We start from the raw sequence: 23,467 nt of genomic DNA, 5'->3' as shown, positions 1-23,467 counted from the left end.
ACCCATCTTCAGCTTTCGGGCAGAGGGCAACAGATTTTGATTTAAAATGTCCTGGTATTTCAAAGCATTCATGATGCCATGCACCCTAACAAGGTTTCCAGGGCCTTTGGAAGCGAAACAGCCCCACAGCATCACTGACCCACCCCCATACTTCACAGTGGGTATGAGGTGCTTTTCAGCATGCGCATCTTTCGTGGCACGCCAGGCCCACTTAGAGTGTTTGTTACCAAAAAGCTCAATCTTGGTCTCACACAAAAATACACACAGTCCCAGGCTTCAACTGGGGCCGTGTGCTTTGGTCAGATGAGACCAAGATTTCAATATCTCTCTTTTTTTCCATTAACGTCCCATATTATTTGAATTTTAAAAAATCATTAGAAGCTAAGAAACACATCTTTTTCAGGGGTGCCAATAATTATGGAGGGCACTGTAAGTCCCACCGGAGTATAAGCATTTTGGGGGGGGAAATTTACTTGCTAAAATCCAACAAATAGAGCAAATATGTCATCTTGAAAGGCAATTTAAAACAAAAATACAATAGAGAACATCATGCTGATTAAGTGTACAGAATGATAATGATACATGATGCATGAACAACGAAATACGAACGTGGCCGGTATGTTAACGTAACATAGCTATTCAGTGTTATTCAGATAACTATAGCATAAAGAACATGCTAACAAGTTTACCAAGCCATCAGTGTCACTGCAAAACACCAAAATAACATGTGAAATGATATGATAATATGTTAATAACTTCACACATAAGTCGCACCCCAACCAAACTATGAATAAAACCAATTTATACTCCGAAAAATACGGTATAATGACGAAATTCAACTCGACTATTACACTGAACGTGGACCTAAATAAAGTCATCAGTTTTAGGAAAAATACAAAGAGATAGGAGTTTATACAAATTATGCAACTAAAGTTTAATGCAGTTAAATGAGACAGACAAGCTATATATAAGTGTAGATTAAGTTACAAAACGGACTGTAAAATAAAAATAATATATAATCAAATTAGATTCATTTATTCAAAAAAGCAATGAAACCAAGTAAACTCGTTAGAATTCAAAGTAAACAGTACTATATGCTCTCTCTCACACACACACAAACACTGTGGTTGTTTGGGTATCTAAAAGTAGAAGCTCTAAACTGCTCCTGTGTACCAATAGTGCCTCATAATGCACACAAACAGAGTCAGGACACTAAAAAGACTCCGACAGTTCCACGCAGCCACGAAGCTGTCCGGGTGTGAATATGCACGGGCTGCCTTACCTTGAGTAAGCGTTCCCATGAGGAAGCGGTAAAGGTATCGAGCCACCTTGGTGAGCTGCCTCTTGCAGCGTTTCCTACACTGGCTCATCTTGATGCAGCTTTTCTGGAGCTGATGTTAGCTGCACTCGGGCTGACTCGTGAGCCTAGGAGAGCAGGAGCCCAAGGTAGCAGGGGAGTAACTCACTCTGTGTGTGGATGTGTATGTGTGTAGGTAAGAGTAGTGTGTATGTTTCTATGAAAGTCTCACTGCCTGCGCCTTTCTTCTCTCCGTCCTCCTCTCTCTCTCCCCATCCTTCCCTCCACCTGTAGGGTGCTGGCTGTCAATCACGAGCAGGGTCCGTCTCTCCTCCCCCTCCCCTGCCAGCAGCCGAGTTCTCTTATTGGTTGAGAAGGGCGGAAAATTGCGGCCCTACACACATTGCCGAGCTTCTGCACGCATGTGTGTGCGTACTACGAGCAGCAAGCTGGCTTGAGTGGCAGCTGGTGGTTTTTCCTTTACTTCTTGATGTTTTTTTATTCCTCCCTCTCCACTCACTGCTCATAAAAACGTCAGCAGCCGGCTAGAGCTCTTGTGCGTCTATGTATGTGTGTGTTCAAGCCAGCTGGAGGTTGTGAGAAGTGTCACAGGAAACCAAACAGAGCCATTCATTAGCGTCACTTTCTCGCCTTATGTCTCTGTCTGTCTCATCAGCAAAGCCGGGAAAATGAGGAGGAGGACATGAAAAGGGGAGGTGAAGGCACACATTAGATCTGGAGAGGAGTAGGAATTGATCATCAAGAGGACAATGCCAGGCAAATGAAAGGCTTTCGATGAGCAGTTGTCACCGGAGGATGAGTTACAGTGAGCTGTTCAGCCATAAGGGATTGGGCAGGAAAGGTAAGTATTTAAAGCTCCCATTCGCATCCTGATCATCCTGTCACTTTTTTCCCTCATTCAATTGGAAACCTGCAGAGTCAATCAACTTGGTCCCCCCAGACATAGATGACGCACATTTTTTTCAGCTACAAACTGCATTAGCCCTCAGAAACTGTCACTTCACCTTTATACTCCACAGTTCGCAGCGCTGTATTAAAAAGTGATACTGTTCCCACGGCAACCTCCCGACTCAATGGAGTGTGCGTTTGTGTGAGAGACACAAATGATGACACGCCTTACACTGCAATTCAGAGAAGAAATCACTCAAAAGTAGAGGCGTGCGAAATTTCCGATTCTTAGATTACCGTAATTTCCCGAATATAACGCACACTTTTTCCCCCCCCAAATTCAACTTGTAAAATCATGGTGCGCATGACAAACGGGTACATGGATGGAGACAGAAATATATATACGGCGGAAAACACAGATAAGACTGAAAAAGCAGTTTCTGCTCTTGCACACCTCTTTAAAAGAAACTGCTGTATTTGAAGCCAAAACAACTGTTGTGTTTGATAGTACAACATGTCTATATGCTGCCATAGCAGATTCATGGCGTATGAAGCCCCCGAACTGTTTTTCATTTGTCCGTTTTACCCTGAAAACCCCCGTTTACAGACGTCGCGCAACCGCTATTGTTTCAACCCAGCCGTAAAACAAAGGTAATTAATTATATTTATTATTCAAAATGTGTGTTGTTTATGTCTTATAATCATTAATTAATGTCTCATATTTCGTTAAAAAAAAAAAAAAAACGACTTTAAAAAATAATCACTTGCATATTTTAAACTTCTAAACAAATTATGTCACACTGAAAAAAATTTGCGTCTGTAAAAAAGTCACGGATATGTACTTCATAACTATCGCTTAATTATATTTTTTTTTGTTACTGTCGCATTTTGTCCGATATTTTAGATCATAAATAAGCGACCCAAACAAAAACAAAAAAAATTGGAAAAAAAAAGTTTAAAAGGGTAAATATATGAAAAAGAAACTCTCCACCACTCCTTGATGTCTGCGATTTCTGCATCGCGACCCCTGTTAAATTACCATGTTTCACCCATAAAATCCCCCATAAATCCAGCTGTGGCCATTCACAGCTGTGTCTTGACACTCAGTGATACATGCTACATGAAGTTTTTGGATCAAAACAAAGTAAGCACTCGATAATATCTCGTTAAAGTCATGGCGTCTGTAATTCTGCTCTCACGTGCTCTCGTCTCCAGATGTTTTGCTGTTTAAAAAACATTTAAAAAAAAAAAAAGCCCTCCTGTTTAAAATGTTTATTCCCCTAGAAAATTGAGATTTTAAGCTTTCCAATGATGTATCACACATGCATATCGGACAATTTTGAAAGTTGGCTAAATTGGGGGCCTCAGAGCAGAACTTCAAGTCACCTGAGTGTTTTTCGCCATATATTACATATATATATATATATAAACTGGGGCTGTCAAAATTATCGCGTTAACGGGCGTTAATTAATTTTTAAAACTAATCACGTTAAAATATTTGACGCAATTAACGCAGATGTCCCGCTCAGACAGATTTAAATGACAGTACAGTGAAACGCTCACTTGTGTTTTATGGAGTTTTGCCGCCCTCTGCTGGCGCTTGGGTGCGACTGATTTTATAGGCTTCAGCACCCATTACATTGTGTAAGTAATTATTGACATCAACAATGGCGGGCTACTAGTTTATTTTTTGACTGAAAATTTTACAAATTTTATTAAAACGAAAACATTAAGAGGGGTTTTAATACAAAATTTCTATAACTTGTACTAACATTTTTCTTTTAAGAACTACAAGTCCCTCTATCCATGGATCGCTTTAACAGAATGTTAATAATGTTAATGCCATCTTGTTGATTTATTGTTATAAAAAACAAATACAGTCCTTATGTACCGTGTGTTGAATGTATATATCCATCTTGTGTCTTATCTTTCCAATCCAACAATAATTAACAGAAAAATATGACATATTTTAAAGATGGTTTGAACTGTGATTAATTGTGATTAATTACGATTAATTAATCTTTAAGCTGTAATTAACTCGATTAAAAATTTTAATCGTTTGACAGCCCTAATATAAACCGATTTTTTTTTTTTTTTTATTGACACGGCCACGTTGTGTTGAAGAAACGTATGCGGCGAACCGTTGTCGACCATTACGGTACTTGACGTCACCATTTTGTTTCGGTAATACTTGACTCTAATCGGCCGAAGATTTCGTCTGTGTTAAATTCTGCTTTTTTCACTCTTCATATAGCGCAGAATTTAGTTTCCTGAACTCATTTGAGTCAACGTTTATTGCAGCTCCGCAACTCGGACCATAACAAACGTAAGCACACAGACTTCCTGTGTCCATCGACTATATCTGTCCCTCAGGAAATTCAAACACAAATAACAATAGGTCCTATTGCTACTGTCGTGTTGAAAGCAATGAGCTCTCACGGATTTCCGACTCACGTTCTCACTTTAATTTTACCGTATCAATCCATGGAAGAAACATTTATTCATCATGATGAAACGAGCAAGTTATACAGCAACCTTTAAAAGAAAAGTCACATCTGTTTTGTTTTCACCCTGATTCTGTTAAGTTGGAGAAGTTGTCAAATCATATAATTACCGTAAATATTGTCAGTTTATAGTAATATTTTGAACTACATTATGCTATGCTTGTGCTGTGTTTCACCAGTCAGTAAAATGACATTTCTGTATCTGTACACGAGCTCTGTTTTCTTGTATTCTTCTATTCATTGCTGCTAAAATTAGGGTGCACGTTATAAACGGGTACCATAATTTCCCCTAGATTTTACAAGTAAATTTGGGGTGCGCATTATACACGGGTGCACCTTATATTTGGGAAATTACGGTATTCGCGATTTGGCTGTGGAAGATTCGAGAACGAGTCACAAACATCCAAATTCCGATTATTGAATTATACCTGGTAACGCGGAACTAAAACACAGTCGGCGCGGTCTTCGGGGTGCAATGAGGAACGGACCGAGAGTAAATATCATGTTCAACTCATGCCGCTAGATAAAAAAAAAACAAAAAAAAACATCATACCTGACTGCGGCAGACAGCCGCTACAAACAACGCCCAGTTGCTAGTTGCTACAAACATAAGGCCACATACGGCTACAGTAGATATATATGTGGAACTAGATGCAAAATGACAGACGACGGCGGTTTTAGAACATGTATTAGAGAAGTAGATGCGAAATGACAGACTCGGCCGGTGTTAGTAAACAGCCGCCATCTTAAAGCAGTAGACCTCTCTGGAAGGCTCTGCTATAGCGAACCTAATTAACTTTTTATCCAAAATACTCCTAAATCGGCAAAATATTGACTTGAATCTATCTTTAAATGATGAAACAGTTTTAAAACTTTGACATGTCAAAAGTAGACTGAAGTGAAATTATGGAATAACGGGAGCAATTTTAACAACTTTTAACGGTTGATTCACAACATTAAATTGAATGAAGTTTAAAGCTGCTGATATAGAATGGGGACTTGAGTATTTTATTTGCTATTTTGAACTGTTAACTTGATACTGAACTAGTAGTTTGGTTTAGTCTGAGAGGATTTTTGAACAATTTTTCCTTTGCTGGGCTGTGGGAGGAGGGATTGGCTGCGCTGCGCGTGCTTGGTGGGGCTCGCGTGCGACTGGATGTGATAGGGCGCGCTCCGGTGGGGGGGTCCCGGTGCCGGGATAGGCGATGGGGTGGCGTAGGGTCGGTTGCCAACGGGCTTACACTCACAAGGGATTCACAAGATTACTGGGTTCTAGATCACAGAGCTAATTTGTGTACACTCTACCCCTTTTAATCACTTAGTTTATACTTCCACACCCCCGTCCCCCTCTCTCCCCGGTCAACAGGCCCCCCACAAGGTGTCAACTGGAAATACATCTAGCTGACGATAGCACCAACATATTAGTAGTTAATGTAGACGTTCAATGTATTTCTTGTTGTTGTTTGTGTTTCTTTTCTTTCTTCTCGTGTTTCTTTTCTTCTGTCCCCCCCATAACCCCTTACTGTTCGCTGCTTTGTCATAATAAACGAGGTATGTTGAATGATCACAATGGGAGTATGTCATACTCTCAATGTGAAACATTAAAACTGTTCAGACCAATCGGCACTAGGGATGGGAATCGAAATCCGATTCCAATTCGGAACCGGTTCCGAGTGTTTCGAGGCCTCGACATCACAATGAAAAAGCCTTAACGATCCCTTTAACGAGTCCTGAGGACGCATATTGCGTCGTGACTGTCTTGTTGTCCAAATGCATCAAACTAGCATGGCGCCAAGAACCACTCGCTCCAAAGTTTGACTACACTTCACCAGGAAAGAGTGTAAAAAAGGAAAGGTTACGACGGGTAAGCACGAGCATTGCAGCCATAAACATAACAATGACAGCACGTAGGTTCAAACGCTTGAAAGTGTGTCTTCACAGTACAAAGTCCCGGCTATACAGTTAGCTAAACTCCCAAATGACGATGCAGAAGACGTTGGTATAATTTGCTGACTTTATTCAACCATCACTTGAAGAGTGAAACTAAGAATAGAAATGAAACAAATCAATTTCGTCCCCAATAACAAACAGGTTTGCATCAAAGTAAATCAGCGATGATTAGCTGCTAATAACAGTATGGTTAGCATTCGTTCGCTAGCATTAGCACATCGTTCAAACCACTACACAACTGGACTTAAGTGTCCGATCGCGAGTGGAAACACAACAACAACAACACAAAAGATGATACATACAGGCGTTGCCTCTGTAGATATTAACATTAACAAAGAACGTAGGCTCGTAGAAGTGTTTCCCTCTCTCACTCACTTGGATGCGCCATTTCTTCTTTGGGTGTATGCGCGCTCCAGTGGTCCTCAAACTGCGGCCCGCGGCCCAAATATGGCCCGCCTCCACATTTGGTCCGGCCATTTTGAATTTTTTTTTTTTTTTTCTCAATCGTGTTATTTATTTTCTGGCCTTTTCCTTGAAGAATTCAGAGAGGGTTATTTGGTTATTATCTATTTGATTAATAGTGTTTTTATTATTAATTATTATTATTATTATTATAAAGAATCCAGAAAGGGTTATTTGATTGTGGCTTTCTGAAAAACAATAATTTTTTACATTTATGCACTTCTGCAATCGTCACACTTTTTCTGTAACAAACTGACCCCGGCCCCTCATCAGAGAAGGGAAAAGTTATGTGGCCCTCACAGGAAAAAGTTTGGGGACCCCTGCTTTAACACATATTGCCAAAGGCAGAACAAAAACCTGCCTATATATATATACCAATATTTTTTATTTCTATTAGATAAATGTTTCAGTAAAATGTTACACATTCTTGTGTATTTGCCACTTATTGCCACAGTTAACATTGAGGCTTTGGGCCTCTTTTGATCTCGTTGTGAGTTTGTAAGGTTGTGACTTCTGATTAAACAAACTCGATGCCAATCAAAACGTTTGTTCTTCTTTTTTCCCAAATTAGAATCGATAAGAGAATTGATAAAGAATTGAATCGTTAAGCAATATCGATAATGGAATCGGAATCGTAAAAATCCTATCAATTCCCATCCCTAATCGGCACTTAGACTTCCATTCTCCGTGTCAAACAGCTGAACAGTGGCCTATACTACGAAGCCGGTTTTCTGGCTTAGCAGGGTAACTTCGAGAGTAACTTTATCACGTGCGACGTAAGTTCGCGGCTATGCGAGACTACGAAAGGTGGAAATGTTGGAACCGAGAAGTGTTGCCATGGCAACACACGCCACACGCCAAACCTGGTCGTGTCAGAGTTAGATCTTGCTTAACATCAGGATTCCAATTAACCACGCTCTATTTAAACAGCACTCCTCCGCGGACGTGTCCTCCTGACAATGACAGCGTACTTGGACGACCCATACGACATTGGCGCGCGGATTGTGAGGGGCTCTCTCCGGAGGGCACGGGTATTTCGGGACCGCCAGAATCCGCTAGCGTACCCGGAAGATGTTCTCCATGAAAGATATAGATTTTCAGCTGAGGGAATTCTTTACCTGTGCCAACTGATCTAGGCAGACGTCACTAATGTAACCCGCCGAGTCAGGCCCTCACAACCGCGCAGATTGTGTGTGCCTGTCCGTGCGCTCTTTCGCCAGGGACATTATGCCGTGCGATTCGGAGTGGGGTATGGAAACGCTTCAAATTGATGCATTTATAATAATCATAGAAATACGTAGACTATTTAAACATTGAGAAAACTTGCGTTTTTTTCTGCCAACTGAAGGAGATTAAATTAAATGTCAAATCCACTGATAGGACAGACGCACATATATAAAAGTTATAAATGTTTAATGAATATGCATCTTACAGTCTTGTTTAACTGTGAAAAATCGTTACAAAAGACGGGCTTTTATTTACGCAACAACGCATGGCATCCCCGCATTTCCTTCTTCTCCTGAGTCCTCACAAATATAACATTTTTTTTTTTTTTTTTTTTTTTTGTCGGGCTCGGGCCTGCAAATCAAGTTTATTGATCGGACTCGGGTCGGGTCGGGCTGGATTTTTTAGGCCCAAACTAAAAAAAAGAACATACGTATTCGTACAGTCAAGGGGACTAAACATACAATCATCCTGTTTCGTGTGGTGATGCGTGACAATTATTTCTTACTGTTAATGTACCAAATCTTATTTTATTGTCCTGACAGCAGGCTTTATTTCTTTTCATGGACATAAGTAAACTGGCATATTGACGCATTCACAAATCACACAATCTGTAAATTCGCTGTCAACAGACCCGTTGCGCTCTACTCGCCAAAGCGGTGTTGGATTTCGCGGTGAGGGTGGATTTTAATTCCTCATAATTCCGCATGATCATCGCGCATTCCTCCTCCGTGAAGTAAGGTGCCCGTGCCATCGTCACAAGTAGTGTTTGACTCTGGTCACCGCCCCCTTTTATGTGAACGCGCAGTAACTCTGACTGGGTTGACACAGGTTCGACTAATCAACCTCATAATCAGCGTCGTAGTACCGATTGACCACAAACTAGACAACCAGGTTTTGTCAACTCCGGTTACCCGATGGTAAACTGGATTACTTCTGGGGAGGTTGAATTCAGTTCGTAGTATAGGCCACAGGACAGGTTTAAAAAATAAAATTAAATTAAAAAACAATGCAAAAAGGGTGACCTTTGTTTTTTCTGAATGAGAAAGTTCAATCCAATTATTTACTATAAACATATTTGATGTGAAAGACGTTATAGACTGGATCACGTAATTACGTGTAGAACATGAAAAGTAACGTCAGTTACTTTGCCGAGTAACTCTTACGTTGAGGTAATGGAGTTACTGACTCAATTACTTTTTGGGAATTTGTAACTGGAGTTAATTATTTTTTTAAAGTAAAATTAACAACACTGTTTAACAGTAATACTATGATTTTAAGGTTTTTTGCACAAATACGAGATTTTTGTAAACAAAAGGCAGCAACAAGTTTTCAATATGAGTAAAACTAGATACGAATACTAACTTAAATAACAATGAAAGCAAATTGAAAACGGACATTGGACTTTAAAACCAGAAAACGGAGAGCTAAAAGCAGACAGGAGCAATAGAAGTAATTGACCACAATCTTATTCTAATTACATATAAAATAGTTTACTACATTATTACAAGTTTGTATGGATGATGAAAAGAAACACAAACACATTTTTAATCCTATTGTTTTGTTTTTCCCCAGAAACGAAAGCTGAATTACTTCCAAACAGAATGCATAGCAACCTGTTTGCCGCACACCAAATAACTATAAATCCGAAGAATCCCTCGCCCTGTGGGATATAATTAATTACCACCCAACACCTCCGTTTTGTGTTTAGTGCTGTTAGCCGGGAATTAAATTAAATGTCAAACGGGCTACCGTGAAGGGAGTAAAAATAGTCTCTGTCTAATTGTCTGTTGGGAGCCATAAAAGCAGTGGAAATGGGCTAAGGATCGTCCTACTGTTGACATTATGGTATGGTTGAGACATGTGGGCAGTAACTGAAGTGGACTCAGCAGTCATTAGGACTGAGACCTCGGAGACCTAAGACATCAAGTCAACGTGAACACATCACATCTTATACTCTGTGTGTCAACAGAAGAGATAAATGAGTTTCACATTTCCTGCTCCCTGCCTGCCTTTCTGTGCTTGAATTTGGAACAGTATATACTAGGGGTGTGACAAAATATCAAAATGGTGATATATTGTGATACTTTGTATCCCAAAAGTTTATCTATATATTCCTGCCAAGAATCGAGATATCGTTTTAAAAAGATGTCAATATTACGGAGCCCCCCGGGTGCCAGGATAGAAAAAATAAAAAATCATAGCTAATCTGTACACACACAAAATGCCCACAGATTACTAAACTATACCCACAGATTAGTAAAATTTACCCACAGATTAGTAAACTGCACCCACAGTTTAGCAATCTGTACCCACAGATTACTAAACTGTACCCACAATTTACTAATCTGTACCCACAGTTTACTAATCTGTACCCAGAGATTACTAAACTGTACCCAGAGATGACTGAACTGTGCCCACAGTTTACTAATCTGTACCCACAGTTTAGCAATGACCCGGAAACAGTAGTCACCAATGTTTAGCGGGGACTCCGAGTCCAAACGCCGAGGGACCGACCGAGCAACCATCTGCACCATTTGCCCTCGGCGAACAAAGGGGTTTTAAAAGGTAACTATTGCACGTTTTCTTTGGTAGGCGTCTTTCTGGTGTCATCAATCAATATGGCATGTTGTGTTTGCACATTTTCTGTGCTGCTGTCGTGTCCGTGCGTGCTTAATTCAAGTAGTGTTCATTTGTCAGTTAGCTATTTTTAGTAGCCGCATTAGCGGCTACTAACACACAACATGCCATATTGATTGATGACACCTGAAAATGTAGACGGCTACCAAAGAAAATGTGCAATAGTTACCTTTTAAAACCCCATTTTAGTAATCTGTGGGTACAGTTTAGTAAACCGTGGGTACAGTTTAGTAATCTGTGGGAACAGATTAGTAAACTGGGGGTACAGATTGCTAAACTGTGGGTACAGTTTAGTAATCTGTGGGTACAGATTAGTAAACTGTGGGTACAGATTAGCTATGATTTAATTTTTTTTTTTTTACCCTGGCACCCGGGAGGCTCCGAACAATATCTAAAAAAATAAATAAATAAAAATGAACCAACAAGTTGCTACCTAAATCTTCCACCATATTAGTGTCTCATTTAAAGCAGTAATGTGAAGTAAGGTTGGCCAACCATGTTTTTGAATAATATCAATGGCTAAACAGTTATAAGCATATTTTTGTTATCTTTTTTAACGCAACCCTTCCAGATTCTTTGTTTAACCCATAGCAACGCCCTTGACAACAAAAATGCTTTTCTTCGGCAATCTTAGGAAATCTTCGGAAATTACGTCACACCGGGAAGTGCGAGGGAAGTCCGCCATAGAACAGTATTGTTTGTTGCATTGCTTCTCGGTAAGATGCCACGGCGGTGTGTGGCGATGTTTTGTTCTCACTCAAACGAAAAGTTGTATGAGTGGCCAAAGGATAGCAGGGCACATAAATGGACATCTTTCGTTTGCACGAAGCGAATGAATTTCACGGCATCATCGAGTAGTGTTCTCTGCTGCAATCACTTCGAAGATGCCTGCTTCCTTAACCGGTCTGCTTATGATCAAGGATTTGGCAAAAAGTAATTGTGATTTTTGGATAGATGACTGATGACTTTGTCAAAGCAGAGCTGCCAACTGTTGTGGAATGAACAGCATAAACTAGCGACGTTAGCCGAAAGTTAACTCGTGGCAATCCCCGATCATAGTTGTTGTTGCGTTCGCTAGGTTAAGCGTGTTTAAATTGTGCGTCATCTATGATCTTGTCCGAAAGGGTTAATCCACTGTCAATCCGGAAAGGGGTTTGGATGTGCATATAAGCGGGTCGGCGTCGCGGTAATTCACGGTCACGTTGCAGTAAGAGACACACACCGCCGGTGAGTTGGTGCACATTTATTTGTATTTTTATTATGTATTTCCACCTTCATGCTTCATCAAGCATTGCATTGCATTTGTACGGTTCGGCATTTCTTTCACGGTGATCGCTTGATAGCCTTCTAATTTGTGTTTTACGTACGAGAGCCGCTGACAGGTGACGAAAACATGCGTGATGCTTTTAATGTCTGGTAGCGAATCAGCGAGCGCGCAGGTCATGCAGTGAATCGTGGGAAATGTAGTCTCGGGACAACAGTGAAGTGGTGCTTTGTAATCTGTTTGCTTGTGTGAAAAAACTACATTTCCTCACGCCATTAGACGCCACTTCCTCCCGAGAGCCCCGAGCCATGTTGTACTGTTAGCTCCATGTGTTAATAAATAAAGAAAGTTGTCAGCACGTCGTGTGTTTGATACATTTGTAAACAAAAAGCTCATAACAAGACACTATGCACGATCCGTTTAAGAGACGCTAGAGTAGTAGGAGGCGAGGAGGAGATCAGCGAGAAGCAAAACTTCGCGGTCGAATGTGGCGGCAGTCCGCTATTATTTTGTTTTCTTATTCTTGCCACAATAAAGTGGAGAAAGCCATCAACGACTCATCTCCTTCTTTCCCCCCAACGTTTTTATATTATTATTTTATATGCACGAGAGCTGCCGGATCTGCCAAAATGAACATCAAGTCTGATTATTATTTTTTTTAACAATGTCATCAGATAGACAAAAACATAAAATTATGTGCAAATGCCTGCATCTTCAAATCATGAAAATAATAACAGCCTATATGTTACCAATGTTGTAATCTCGATGGGTCTTGTATCCATTCCATGTCAGGTAGTCTAGGCACATTGTTTGCATCCTGATTAGCGTCTGGCTAATACATGTTAGGTCCAACATAAAATTCCAACCTCCTCTTCCTCCTCCAACTCTTCAAAAACTTGGATCTCCTCCCTTGCGCTCGATCTATCGCTTATATCGCTGTTTGAATCATTGTTTGAAGGGCTTTGTATGGCGGCCGTATGTATGGAGCTGCCATCGCTGTTCCCGGTGTGACGTATCACTTCCGGGTTCGTCCCCTTTCAGGCTCGAACTTCGGAAACGCGATTATTTTGTCAGATATACAACATATAAATTATTTTTTCATGCTTTATTTGTTGGACAATGTTTAATTACTTTAAGTGTGACCCTATTTGGCATGTTATGAAATTACTTCACATTACTGCTTTAACTCTAAGGCTACATTGACGGTGCTCGACGCCCAATCCATTTAGACTGGGAACGTTCGTTCATTCGAAACCAGAGCATTCACAGTAATTCTGTCCGATTTTCAGGGCATTTACAGGTCACTTGCTGTTCATTTTAGGGCATTTACAGGTCATTTTCTATTGAGTTTGAGTCACTGCCTATTCATTTGGGTGATTCCCAGGTCATTTCCTGTTCTGTAACTCAAAACAAATAGGAAGAGACCCATAAAATACTCAAAAATTCACAGGAAGTAAGTGAAAATGAAGAGGTAAATGACCTTAAATGGCCCAAAATTACCTCATTGCCTGGCATTGGCTGCAACTACCGGTCATAGACGTTCAATGTTTAGTAAAAAAAAATAGTAAAAAAAAAAAAAAAAAGCTCCTATTCTGAAAATGAGATGTGATAATGCCGGTGCGTAGTGCTGGGGTCGATTTATTCTAGTGGGGTACAGTTGTTAATCGTATGATGGCTTTTGTATTTAAATATACAGGATATAAAACATTTGTGTTTAAGGATTTTAGTTCCATAGATTCACTTTTGTGACATGATCTGCCATACACGGAGTTTAGGAAGGGTGAGGGGGCCAGGCCCCCCCCCGGTGGCTGAAAAGTGTCATTGCATGTAACTGACTTTCCTATATATTATTTTAAGTATCCCCAAGTCCTGGGGATACCCAGGACTTGAATTATATCTATTCATCTTTGTTGCTTCATTTCTAATTGTGTATCATATTGCCTCTGTAAAGCCCTTTGAGACTTCTTTTGTGATTGAGGGCTATACAAATAAAATTGAATTGAATTGAATTGAAAGTTTTCCGGTAGTATATTGTCTATAAAAGTTTTAAAGCGATTAAACAAAAAAACAAAAAATGAATGAAATGAATTATTGAATGAATGAATGAATTATGAATTATTTTTCATTGAAACTTTGGACCATGAAGCGCCAGAGAGCACCGCCAAAATGGTAACACTAACTGTACAACAGAGCCGCCACCAGTGTCTTGCCAATGTAGTTACCCCCGTTGAAAGTTGTATCCCCCTGGCCACGGGAGCGCGCACACACACACACACATTAGTTATGAGTTATGTCGACTTAATTGACGCCAGAAAAGAACCACAGTTATATATTTTGGACATCAATGTTTAATAAACTGGAGAAACTCCATACAGGTCTTGAATTACAGTAATAACAGTTAGAGGTCATCCTACGAGTACAACAGTAAAACATTGCCTTTTTTTACATTCAGTACTTATGTTAAGATATATGACAGAAAAAAAAGTTGTTTTTTGTCTTGATGGTTGCACCATGTTTTAAAACCTAGTAGATAACTACATCAACGAAACACGGAAATCAAGCAAATCAGTGCAGCGCAGTGGCTCCGCCCAGGGTTAACAATTTTTGACAGGGGTAACTCCATTGGCACGACACCGGTGGGCATACCATATTCAATGGATGATGATCTTGGCAAAACGTATAGCTGTCCTAAGCAGCCTGTTAGAATTCCCCTCAAGAATGATGGTAAACAAAAAAATTAGGGCTGTCAAATTTAGCGCGTTAACGGGCGGTAATTCATTTTTTAAATTAATCACGTTAAAATATTTAACACATTTAAAACATGCGCGGAACGACCCACTCGTGCTTTGCCACAAACAGACTACAATGGTGCCGTTTTATGTATATTGAGAGCTAAGAGGCAGAGACAAGCGAGTTGAGTGGACATAGGCATTCATTGGGGCCGCGCTATTTATTGGCATAAGCTTTGACATCTCTTCCAAAACATTTATAACTATTGTGGCAAGCGATGTGGGGAAGAATGACAGGAAATGATCTTAATCTTAACACCCTGTATTGTACACAACGCAGAGAAGATATACCATTTGCATCCACCACTGACAGTCATGGTTGACCAACTTCCCATCATGCATTTGGGTGGAACAGTTAAGTCGCTACAGTATAATTTACTGAAAGCACAACAAAAATAATATTCCTATCGCTCAAAAAAAATAATGTTCACAAAACGAAAAGCGCTCAATGCAAAGAGAACTGGCATTCCCAATCAAAATAGCTAAGCAAAATAATAATCAGACTTTGGTCAAACTCTATAAAAACATTTCGTTCAGCTCAACAAACACACTAGATGGCAATATTTAGTCACAATATACAAACTATCAGAGGTCTCTTACGTTGTGAAGTCAACACTCAAATGAACGTAAGGTACAATGAACCCGGAAACTACGGCGTCAGTCGAGGGGCAAAACGCACAAGAAAAACTTGGCTAGATCTTTAATTAATTTAAAACTCGCCCTTGACACCTTGTGGTGTATTTCAATCACTCCCTTCCACAATGGCAAGCTATTAGTTTATTTTTTTATTGAAAATTTTACAAATTTTATTAAAACGAAAACATACAGAGGGGTTTTAGTATAAAATTACTATAACTTGTACTTACATTTATCTTTTAAGAATTACAAGTCTTTCTATCCATGGATCCCTCTCACAGAAAGAATGTTAATCTTGTGGATTTATTTTTATAATAAACAAATACAGTACTTATGTACAGTATGTTGAATGTACATATCTGTCTTATCTTTCCATTCCAACAATAATTTACAGAAAAATATGGCATATTTTAGAGATGGTTTGAATTGCGATTAATTACGATTAATTTTTAAGCTGTGATTAACTCGATTAAAGATTTTAATCGTTTGACAGCCCTAAAAAACCCCCGCTAATTTTCAACTTATTATATACAGTGTATACAGTATATATATATATATATATATATTAAATAAATATTTCTAATATTAAGTTAATTTTATTGCTGACACAGCGTTTCAGGGTCATCAACACGTTGTGCCCCCACCCCCCCTGCCCTAAAAGTCAAACTCCGCCTATGGATCCTGCTGTGAAAAAGCACACACATTTTGACCTTAACAGCGTTCTATGTAAAAACTTAAGGCTGTTAAATGCCAGATGTTCCCGTACAGCTCAGATGTGACTCTTTTAGCTGTGTGTCTCTTTTTAGAAAGAGGCTAATGAGGGCCTGGCATGTTTGGTGGGCAGCTGTGACACTAAAAGACACACAAAGTGTGGGGCATATACACACAGACACAAATACAAATATGTTTTTTTTTTAATCTAAGCAGCAGCTGCTGAGACCCACTCAGCAGTCTATTTAGCGGGAGCCTGCAACTGAGGAGAGGAGGTGGAAAGCAACAGTGAGTGTGAGTGAGGATGGAGTGAAAAGTAAAGACGCAGGTGGGAACACTTTTCTCGTCCAGGGATGTGCAATGTGATCATACTCGCACTATACAAGCCTCCTTAATGCAATTTGAATCGGACAGTCTTAAAGTGGCACTTAAGTTTTATTTTTCTAACATCTTTTATAAACTTGGATTGCATTTCACCAGGTGTGCACAACAATTTGCGTTGAAAGTGGCCAAGAAGTCATTTTACAAGCTACTTTCTCTTTGGGGTTCTTCTGCAGACGATCCGTTTCTCATTAAAGGGTATGTAACGGCAAAGGGGGTGTGAGACATCAATAGAACCGTTATGTGCCAAGATAACAAATATTGATAAAGTTAACAAAAAAATCAATCACATTAATGAGCAATTATCGAAAATAGATCGAAAATGACGAACATTTCCGATAGTGTTCCGGAAACAGCCGAATGGGGCGGCGACGTCACACCAAGTGATTGACAGTTGAGGCGGAGCCAGGTGCCATTGTTTTTTATCGACGAGAGAGTAGTGTTCGGGTTTGTTTGACCAAAACATCACTAAAATGGTTCAAAACTGCTGTGCTATGTGGTGTACAAATAGCTATTTATCGGAATATAGTATCCATGAGTTCCCGAACGCGAAAAAAAAAAGCTGGACTACGCAGACAATGGGTAAAGTTCGTCCGTGCAAAGAGGGCTAATTTTCTAGACCCAGCCTCCGGCACGGTTTTCTGTTATTTTCCACCTGAAAGCTTCTCGAACTATGGACAAGTGAAATCGGGTTTTGCTGCAAGATTGCTGCTCAAAGCAGATGCGGTGCCCACCATACACCAGCCACCTAAATGTCCCGAGATATCAAGAAAGAGGACGATGACTGGCAAAGGAGGCTAAGGCTAAGCAAAGGAGGGGAGCAGCCAAGCTCGAAATGGCCAGAGTACTCTTTTATAATAAAAAAATATCACGCATTGGATACAGGACTGGACACATGTATAAATTATCGCTCGTAAAATATATAGAACAAATCCTCTGATCCCATTCATATTTGTGTCTGTTGGCAGAGCGAAAAACTATGATAGCGCAATAAATGATAATTATTCTATACATAACTTTATTTTGCGGTCACGGTGTATCAGCTTCACAAAAAGAAATGCAAAAAATATCATTCGTTGTTTCCCACACGATCTGCTGCCGATGTTTCATGTTTCTGAAAGGTGGCAACCCTACTTTGGAAACAGTTCCCAAATTACTGCAGCATTTCTTTAAGTAAAAGACAAAGTAAAGTTGACGTAGTGAACTGACCAGAGATTGTTGCACCAGTCCAGCGACCTTCCTCTGCTCTTGCAGGCTCAAACTCGTTGTGTTCGTTCACGTTTTGTCTTCAAATGTTTTATCAGGTTCGAGGTATTGAAACTGGCCGATTTAACTCCACATCTCGAAACTTTCAGGCCGCAAATCTTGCATGCAGCCATTGATTTGAATCGACGGGATTTCTATTTTGAAATATTTCCCGACAGCCGCCATTTTTCTCCTGGTTTATTTTTCCTTCATATGAAAAAGCGGCCTTGTGATTGGTCAGAAGTGGCTATTGTCCCGTTCTCATTGGTCTGGAGCAGGCCAATAGCGATAGCTGCTTGGTGTTCACGTGTCATCACACAACACAGAGACAGAGTGTAGTGAGCGCCAGTAGAAAAAAAAAGGCTGCGGTCAAATGTTATAATAATGGACTGGTAAATGGTATCGGCGCCGTCTTTGTTGGTACTCGCCGATACCGATACCACCATTTCGGGCCGGATCGGCGCCCCCTGCCGATACTAGTATCGGTATCGGTGCATCTTTAATAATAATACTTTTTTTTTTTCTAGAGCGCTTTTCAAACCACACAGAGACGCTTCACAAGAGACATGGAATCACAGTACAGTCTATAATTATTAGGCCTACAATTATAGAAAATACAATTTTCAGTCACCTCACACTTCCACTTCAGCGGATTCTGTGCGCAGAGAGGTGTATTTCAGTCAGGTGGCAAGATTTCACTGCATTTTGTGCTTCCAAAATGCTTTAGATAGTCCTTTAATATTTGTACTTGATTACACACTATGCCAACACACTCACATTGTGCATCAAGGCTGGAGGTCATTGTTGTCTTTCGGGGGTGACAACAACCAAAAAAGTCTATCCAGGACTAGGCAAGGAGGGCAACATTTGCCAGGGAAGAAAAGTGACAAAATGGCTGCAGCTATCGATTATTTTAGTCGATTAATCGATGAACTAGTTAGTTTGAAAAATCGAGTAATCAGGTTAGGAACATAAAAAATTTAAATACCTGAGCTTGGCTTCAAAGTGTAGAAAAAATAAATAAATAAATGAGGATCTAAGTACAACAAAAGAACAATTAGCTAGCTTAAATGCTATAAAATGCTAAGTTTTTTTTTTTTTTTTTTTTTTTACAACGCTCTTAACAAATGGTTTAAACACATATTCCCACAAAAAAATGGCTAAATGTACCTATAAACTAAATGATGAATGCATTAAAAAGCAGCTGGATTAAAAACTTAGCTTTTGTTGGTCTTAACAGGGAGCAGCTGGATTCAGCCATGTAAAATGAGTTATATCATATTAACTGTTGCCACTAGGGGGAAGTGTATTTAGCCAAATCAGTAAAACTAAATGCAAACACGCTCAAAACAAACCATTCAACGCCACTTAACTCATTTGCTCCCAAAAACGTATAAATACGTTCTATTTTTAACTGTTTCAGTGTCCCAAACAATACCTCTTTTACGTTTTTTTTTTTTCACAAGAGACATCTCTGGGTTGTGATTCAACTTCGCTCCAAAGCACAACGGCGAAAATCCATTTTAAAGCAATAAAACTGGCCACTGGAGGGAAGTAGCGCATTTGGTAAGACCCGCATCCCCGATTCAAAGGAACGAACAGCCGGGCCGCACGGCTGAGCGCCAGCAGAAGACGACCGAATGGACGTTCAGGATGCCAGGCGGCGGACAACCGAGCAGAACAACAGGGAGGACGCCGGGTATGCCAGGCGCTGGACGACCGAGCAGAACGACCGGGACCACCAGTGCAGCGTATGATGCCACTGAGTCCATGCTGCTCGCCGAGCAAAGAAAGACGGTGATGAGGGAAAAGTTTACCAGGGCTGTCGCTGCCACAACAGCGTCATCTCTCCGTTAGTTATGTGTAAATAAATTGTTACTTTGCTATCAAAAGCTGTATTTGTCTTGTTGTTTATGTTATTTTGTAAAAGGAAAACATTGGCAGTGTATCAAATACTTGTTCTCCCCACTGTGTATATATATATATATATATATATATATATATATATATATATATATATATACCGTACTGTGCAAAAGTTTTAGGCAGGACACCTGCCTAAAACTTTTGCACAGTACTGTATATTTTTATCATATTATGTATATACAGGATATACTGTATGTATATATTTTCCCCAAGTGGAAGCTTCCATGATCCTAATAAATTTAATAATTAAAAATATATATATACAGTGCTGTGCAAAAGTTTTATGCAGGTATCCTGCCTAAAACTTTTGCACAGTACTGTATAAATATATATATATATATATATATATATATATATATATATATATTTTTTTTTTCCCCCCCTCACTATTTTGCACTGTTGGTCTACTGTACATAACCTGTTTTGACCATAGTATGTTAAAGACCAAAAACGCCTATGACCATACCTGCTGTTTGTGTTGAATTGTCAAATATAAAACTATTCAGTCTTATTTTTTCTGTTGAATGTTTATCCAAACAAGTTGAATAAATATTATTAAGCTTCAAAACGGTTCGTCCAGCATGTTTGGTTGTCAATGGGACATGAGAATGTTAATTGTGAAGAAAACAATAGTTTGCACATGATGGTTATGGTGCCCTGTAAAAAGGGACCCAACCAGGGCATTGTAAACTATTTTTTCTTAGAAATATAAAGGCAACATCAAAGGCATGCAAATTCGGACAAAATAGGCTCAGGTGTGTTAAAGAGTTAAAACAGTTAAGCCTTTTCGTACACTACTATTAAATAGTATGTTTTAGTGTATTAATAGCTATAAAATTTCACTATTTACATATGCAGGGAGGAAGTGTTTTCACTCCTTTTGCCAAATTGAAAGATGTTTGAAACAACCACTGGTAGCACGTCCACCTCACAAGAACAGAGGTTTAATCCAAGGGCTATGGGCTTCCATTGTGGAGTTTGCATGTTCTCCCAGTGCCATTTTCCCCAGGTACTCCAGTTTCTTCCCAGGTCAGGTGAATATTCTAAAATTGTTCCAGAGTGTGAATGTGAGTATGAAAGTTTGTTTGCCTATATTTGTGATTCACTGCCAAATGGGTCGAAGGGGTATTCTGCCTCCAACCCACAGTTGGCTGGGATAGGCCCCAGCACCTCCATGATGATAAGCCTTACAGAAAATGAGTGAAAGGATTAAAACATCTCAATGAGCATTGTCCATTTCTTTTATGTTGCTCCTATGTGGCGTTAGTTCTGTCATAACTGTAAATGTAAGTTATTATTTTTTTAAAGGGTGGACATGACTCTTGGCCAGTGTTGTTGCTGATGTTGAGCCTACAAAGCAATTCAATTGTTAACTGTGGCCACTTGTAAATGCAATTGTAAGCAAAGGATATGTAGGTGGTTACAGTCACAGTCTTGATGACTCTACAAGAGAAACCACTATGATGTGGCATGCGACAAATATAAATTTGACATCCCTGTTCTACAGGGCTATAAGAATTGTGCCACCTACTCCGTCTAAATTCCTGCCGTTTTCAAGTTGGTTTCTTTAATGTTATCTTTAGTTTCGCAGGCAACATAATTTAATCTGATGAAAAAAACGTTTTTCTACAAATGAAATCCACACAAATGCACCACCCAGCCGTTTGTAATATGAGGCTATTACATGTCTGTATGATCTGATAAGAGGGTAGATTTGGATAGGGACGGTAGGGACATAACACTAGCAACTTTTCAGGATGCTCAAATTTTCCCCACCAACTTTAAAGCAAACTTATTTGAATTGTACCTATAGGTCGTTCATATGTTGTAAGGATATAATTGACCCTACCATTATGAAGCGAATTATTTTCATGATGTTCAGACTTAGATTTACCTCTTTTCACTTGCTGAATGTGCTGGTCCATTTTTCCCCCTCAAATGCACGTGTGACTGGCTTTTGTATTCATTTATTTTCTGCATTATTTTATTTCAAAATATTTTTATTTGCAGCTTAAAGACATTTTTCAGAGAATCATACATTAATCATAATCAAAATTAAAACGTTTTCATTTTTTGTGGAGTTTGGCTGTGCTTGTGGACAAAAAAGTAGTGTTACACCTGAAGGAAGGCTCCATTTTTATTTATTTTGTTATACCCTGACTAAGACGTATTTTCAGTTCTATTTAATTTGTTTATTTTGACAAATGTTGAGTGGCATCACAACAATTTTTTATTTTTTGCATTCCTGGATGGTTACGAGATTATTAACAAGAGTTTATATAAATATAATTTATGTTCAAATATTGCAATTTAAATTTGCTAATAAAATCTAGACATTTATTCTGAAAGTTTTCAAAATGTTTATTCAGCAGTTTTTCGTAACAAAGGTTCGAATCAAATGTTGTATCACCTGAACCAATACATATGTAAGTTAGTACGAGTCAATACAGATTTATTTTGCATTGATCATTTAGCCTATACATGAATTAAGTTCATATTTGTGAGAAATGTAGTCTTGACCCCCGTTCACCCAATCTGTTTGGTCCTATTAATATCCCGCCCGCAGCAAAAAGTGTACATTGCAGGTTATACTGTCCCTACCAATTTTGAGACCAACTCTACGCCCTTGGTATTACTATAATCAATGGGCCAAAAGTTTGGACACACCTCATTCAATGCAATACAAATTAAGTTCCCAAACCTATTGATTAAGCAATAAATTCCACTAATTAAACCTGAAAAGGCATACCTGAGAAGTCAAAAGCCATTTTAGGTGACTTCCTCTTGAAACTCATCAAGAGAATGGCAACAGTGTGCAAAAAAGTCATCAGAGCAAAGGGTGGCTACTTTGAAGATACGAGAGTGTTATAACTGTTTTTAGTTTTTCACCATTTTTTGCTGAGTACATGAGTCCACACGTGTTCATTCATAGTTTTACTACATTCAGTGAGATTTTACAATGCAAATAGTCATGAAAATATAGAAAACGCATGAATGAGAAGGTTTGTCCAAACCTTTTGCCTGTACTGTATGTAGAAACATAATGTATGTTACTAAACAATAAAAATGCCCAAATGTCCAACTGATGTTGTGGACATAAGTGGATTCTTGTATACAATTCTATACAGTCACCCGCAGTTATACATGACAATAGCGGCATCTGTTGACACAGACCAAAATAGCGTCAAGGCATCCATCTCGACGTGAGGGCAAATACTGTGCGGTCTATGAATTCAGATCACTGAAGACATTTTAAACAATGAAGAGCATTGACGAGGACAAAAAAAGTTGTCGCGGAACATACTCTATACTTATTTGCACTACAGTATTAAAGTGATTTGTCTCAGTGATAAGAAATACAAGTATTTATTGTTGTCTTGATATAAACTATGACGGTGGTACAGTTCAGGTTGTGTTTTTTTTTTCAGTCTTCACCTCGGTTTTTGAGTCTGGGCTTGCTATACTTTTCTGACATGATTTTTGGATGAAGAATAAAAATCTTAAAATTCCTAAAATTGTCCCTCTGTTG

The 23,467-nt window shown here is 39.2% G+C and overlaps 1 protein-coding gene across 4 annotated transcripts in view; it reads right to left on the bottom strand.

Moving 5' to 3' along the window:
* Positions 1 to 23,467, bottom strand: part of LOC130922947 (Kv channel-interacting protein 2) — a 311,907-nt gene that overhangs the window by 167,329 nt on the left and 121,111 nt on the right. The window contains exon 1 of one of the 4 annotated variants that reach the window (XM_057848240.1): positions 1,283 to 10,503. The exons of the other annotated variants lie outside the window; for them this stretch is intronic. Coding sequence (XP_057704223.1) covers positions 1,283 to 1,370 — 88 coding nt within the window. The 5' untranslated portion in view covers positions 1,371 to 10,503. Of the gene's footprint in view, positions 1 to 1,282; positions 10,504 to 23,467 lie in introns of those variants that run through there. 4 annotated transcript variants of the gene reach the window in all.

The sequence above is a fragment of the Corythoichthys intestinalis genome, chromosome 10 (genome assembly GCF_030265065.1).
Source record: "Corythoichthys intestinalis isolate RoL2023-P3 chromosome 10, ASM3026506v1, whole genome shotgun sequence".
NCBI classification, from domain to species: domain Eukaryota; kingdom Metazoa; phylum Chordata; class Actinopteri; order Syngnathiformes; family Syngnathidae; genus Corythoichthys; species Corythoichthys intestinalis.
The sequence above is the reverse complement of the archived record's forward strand: the minus strand, read 5'-3'. Positions and strand labels throughout refer to the sequence as shown.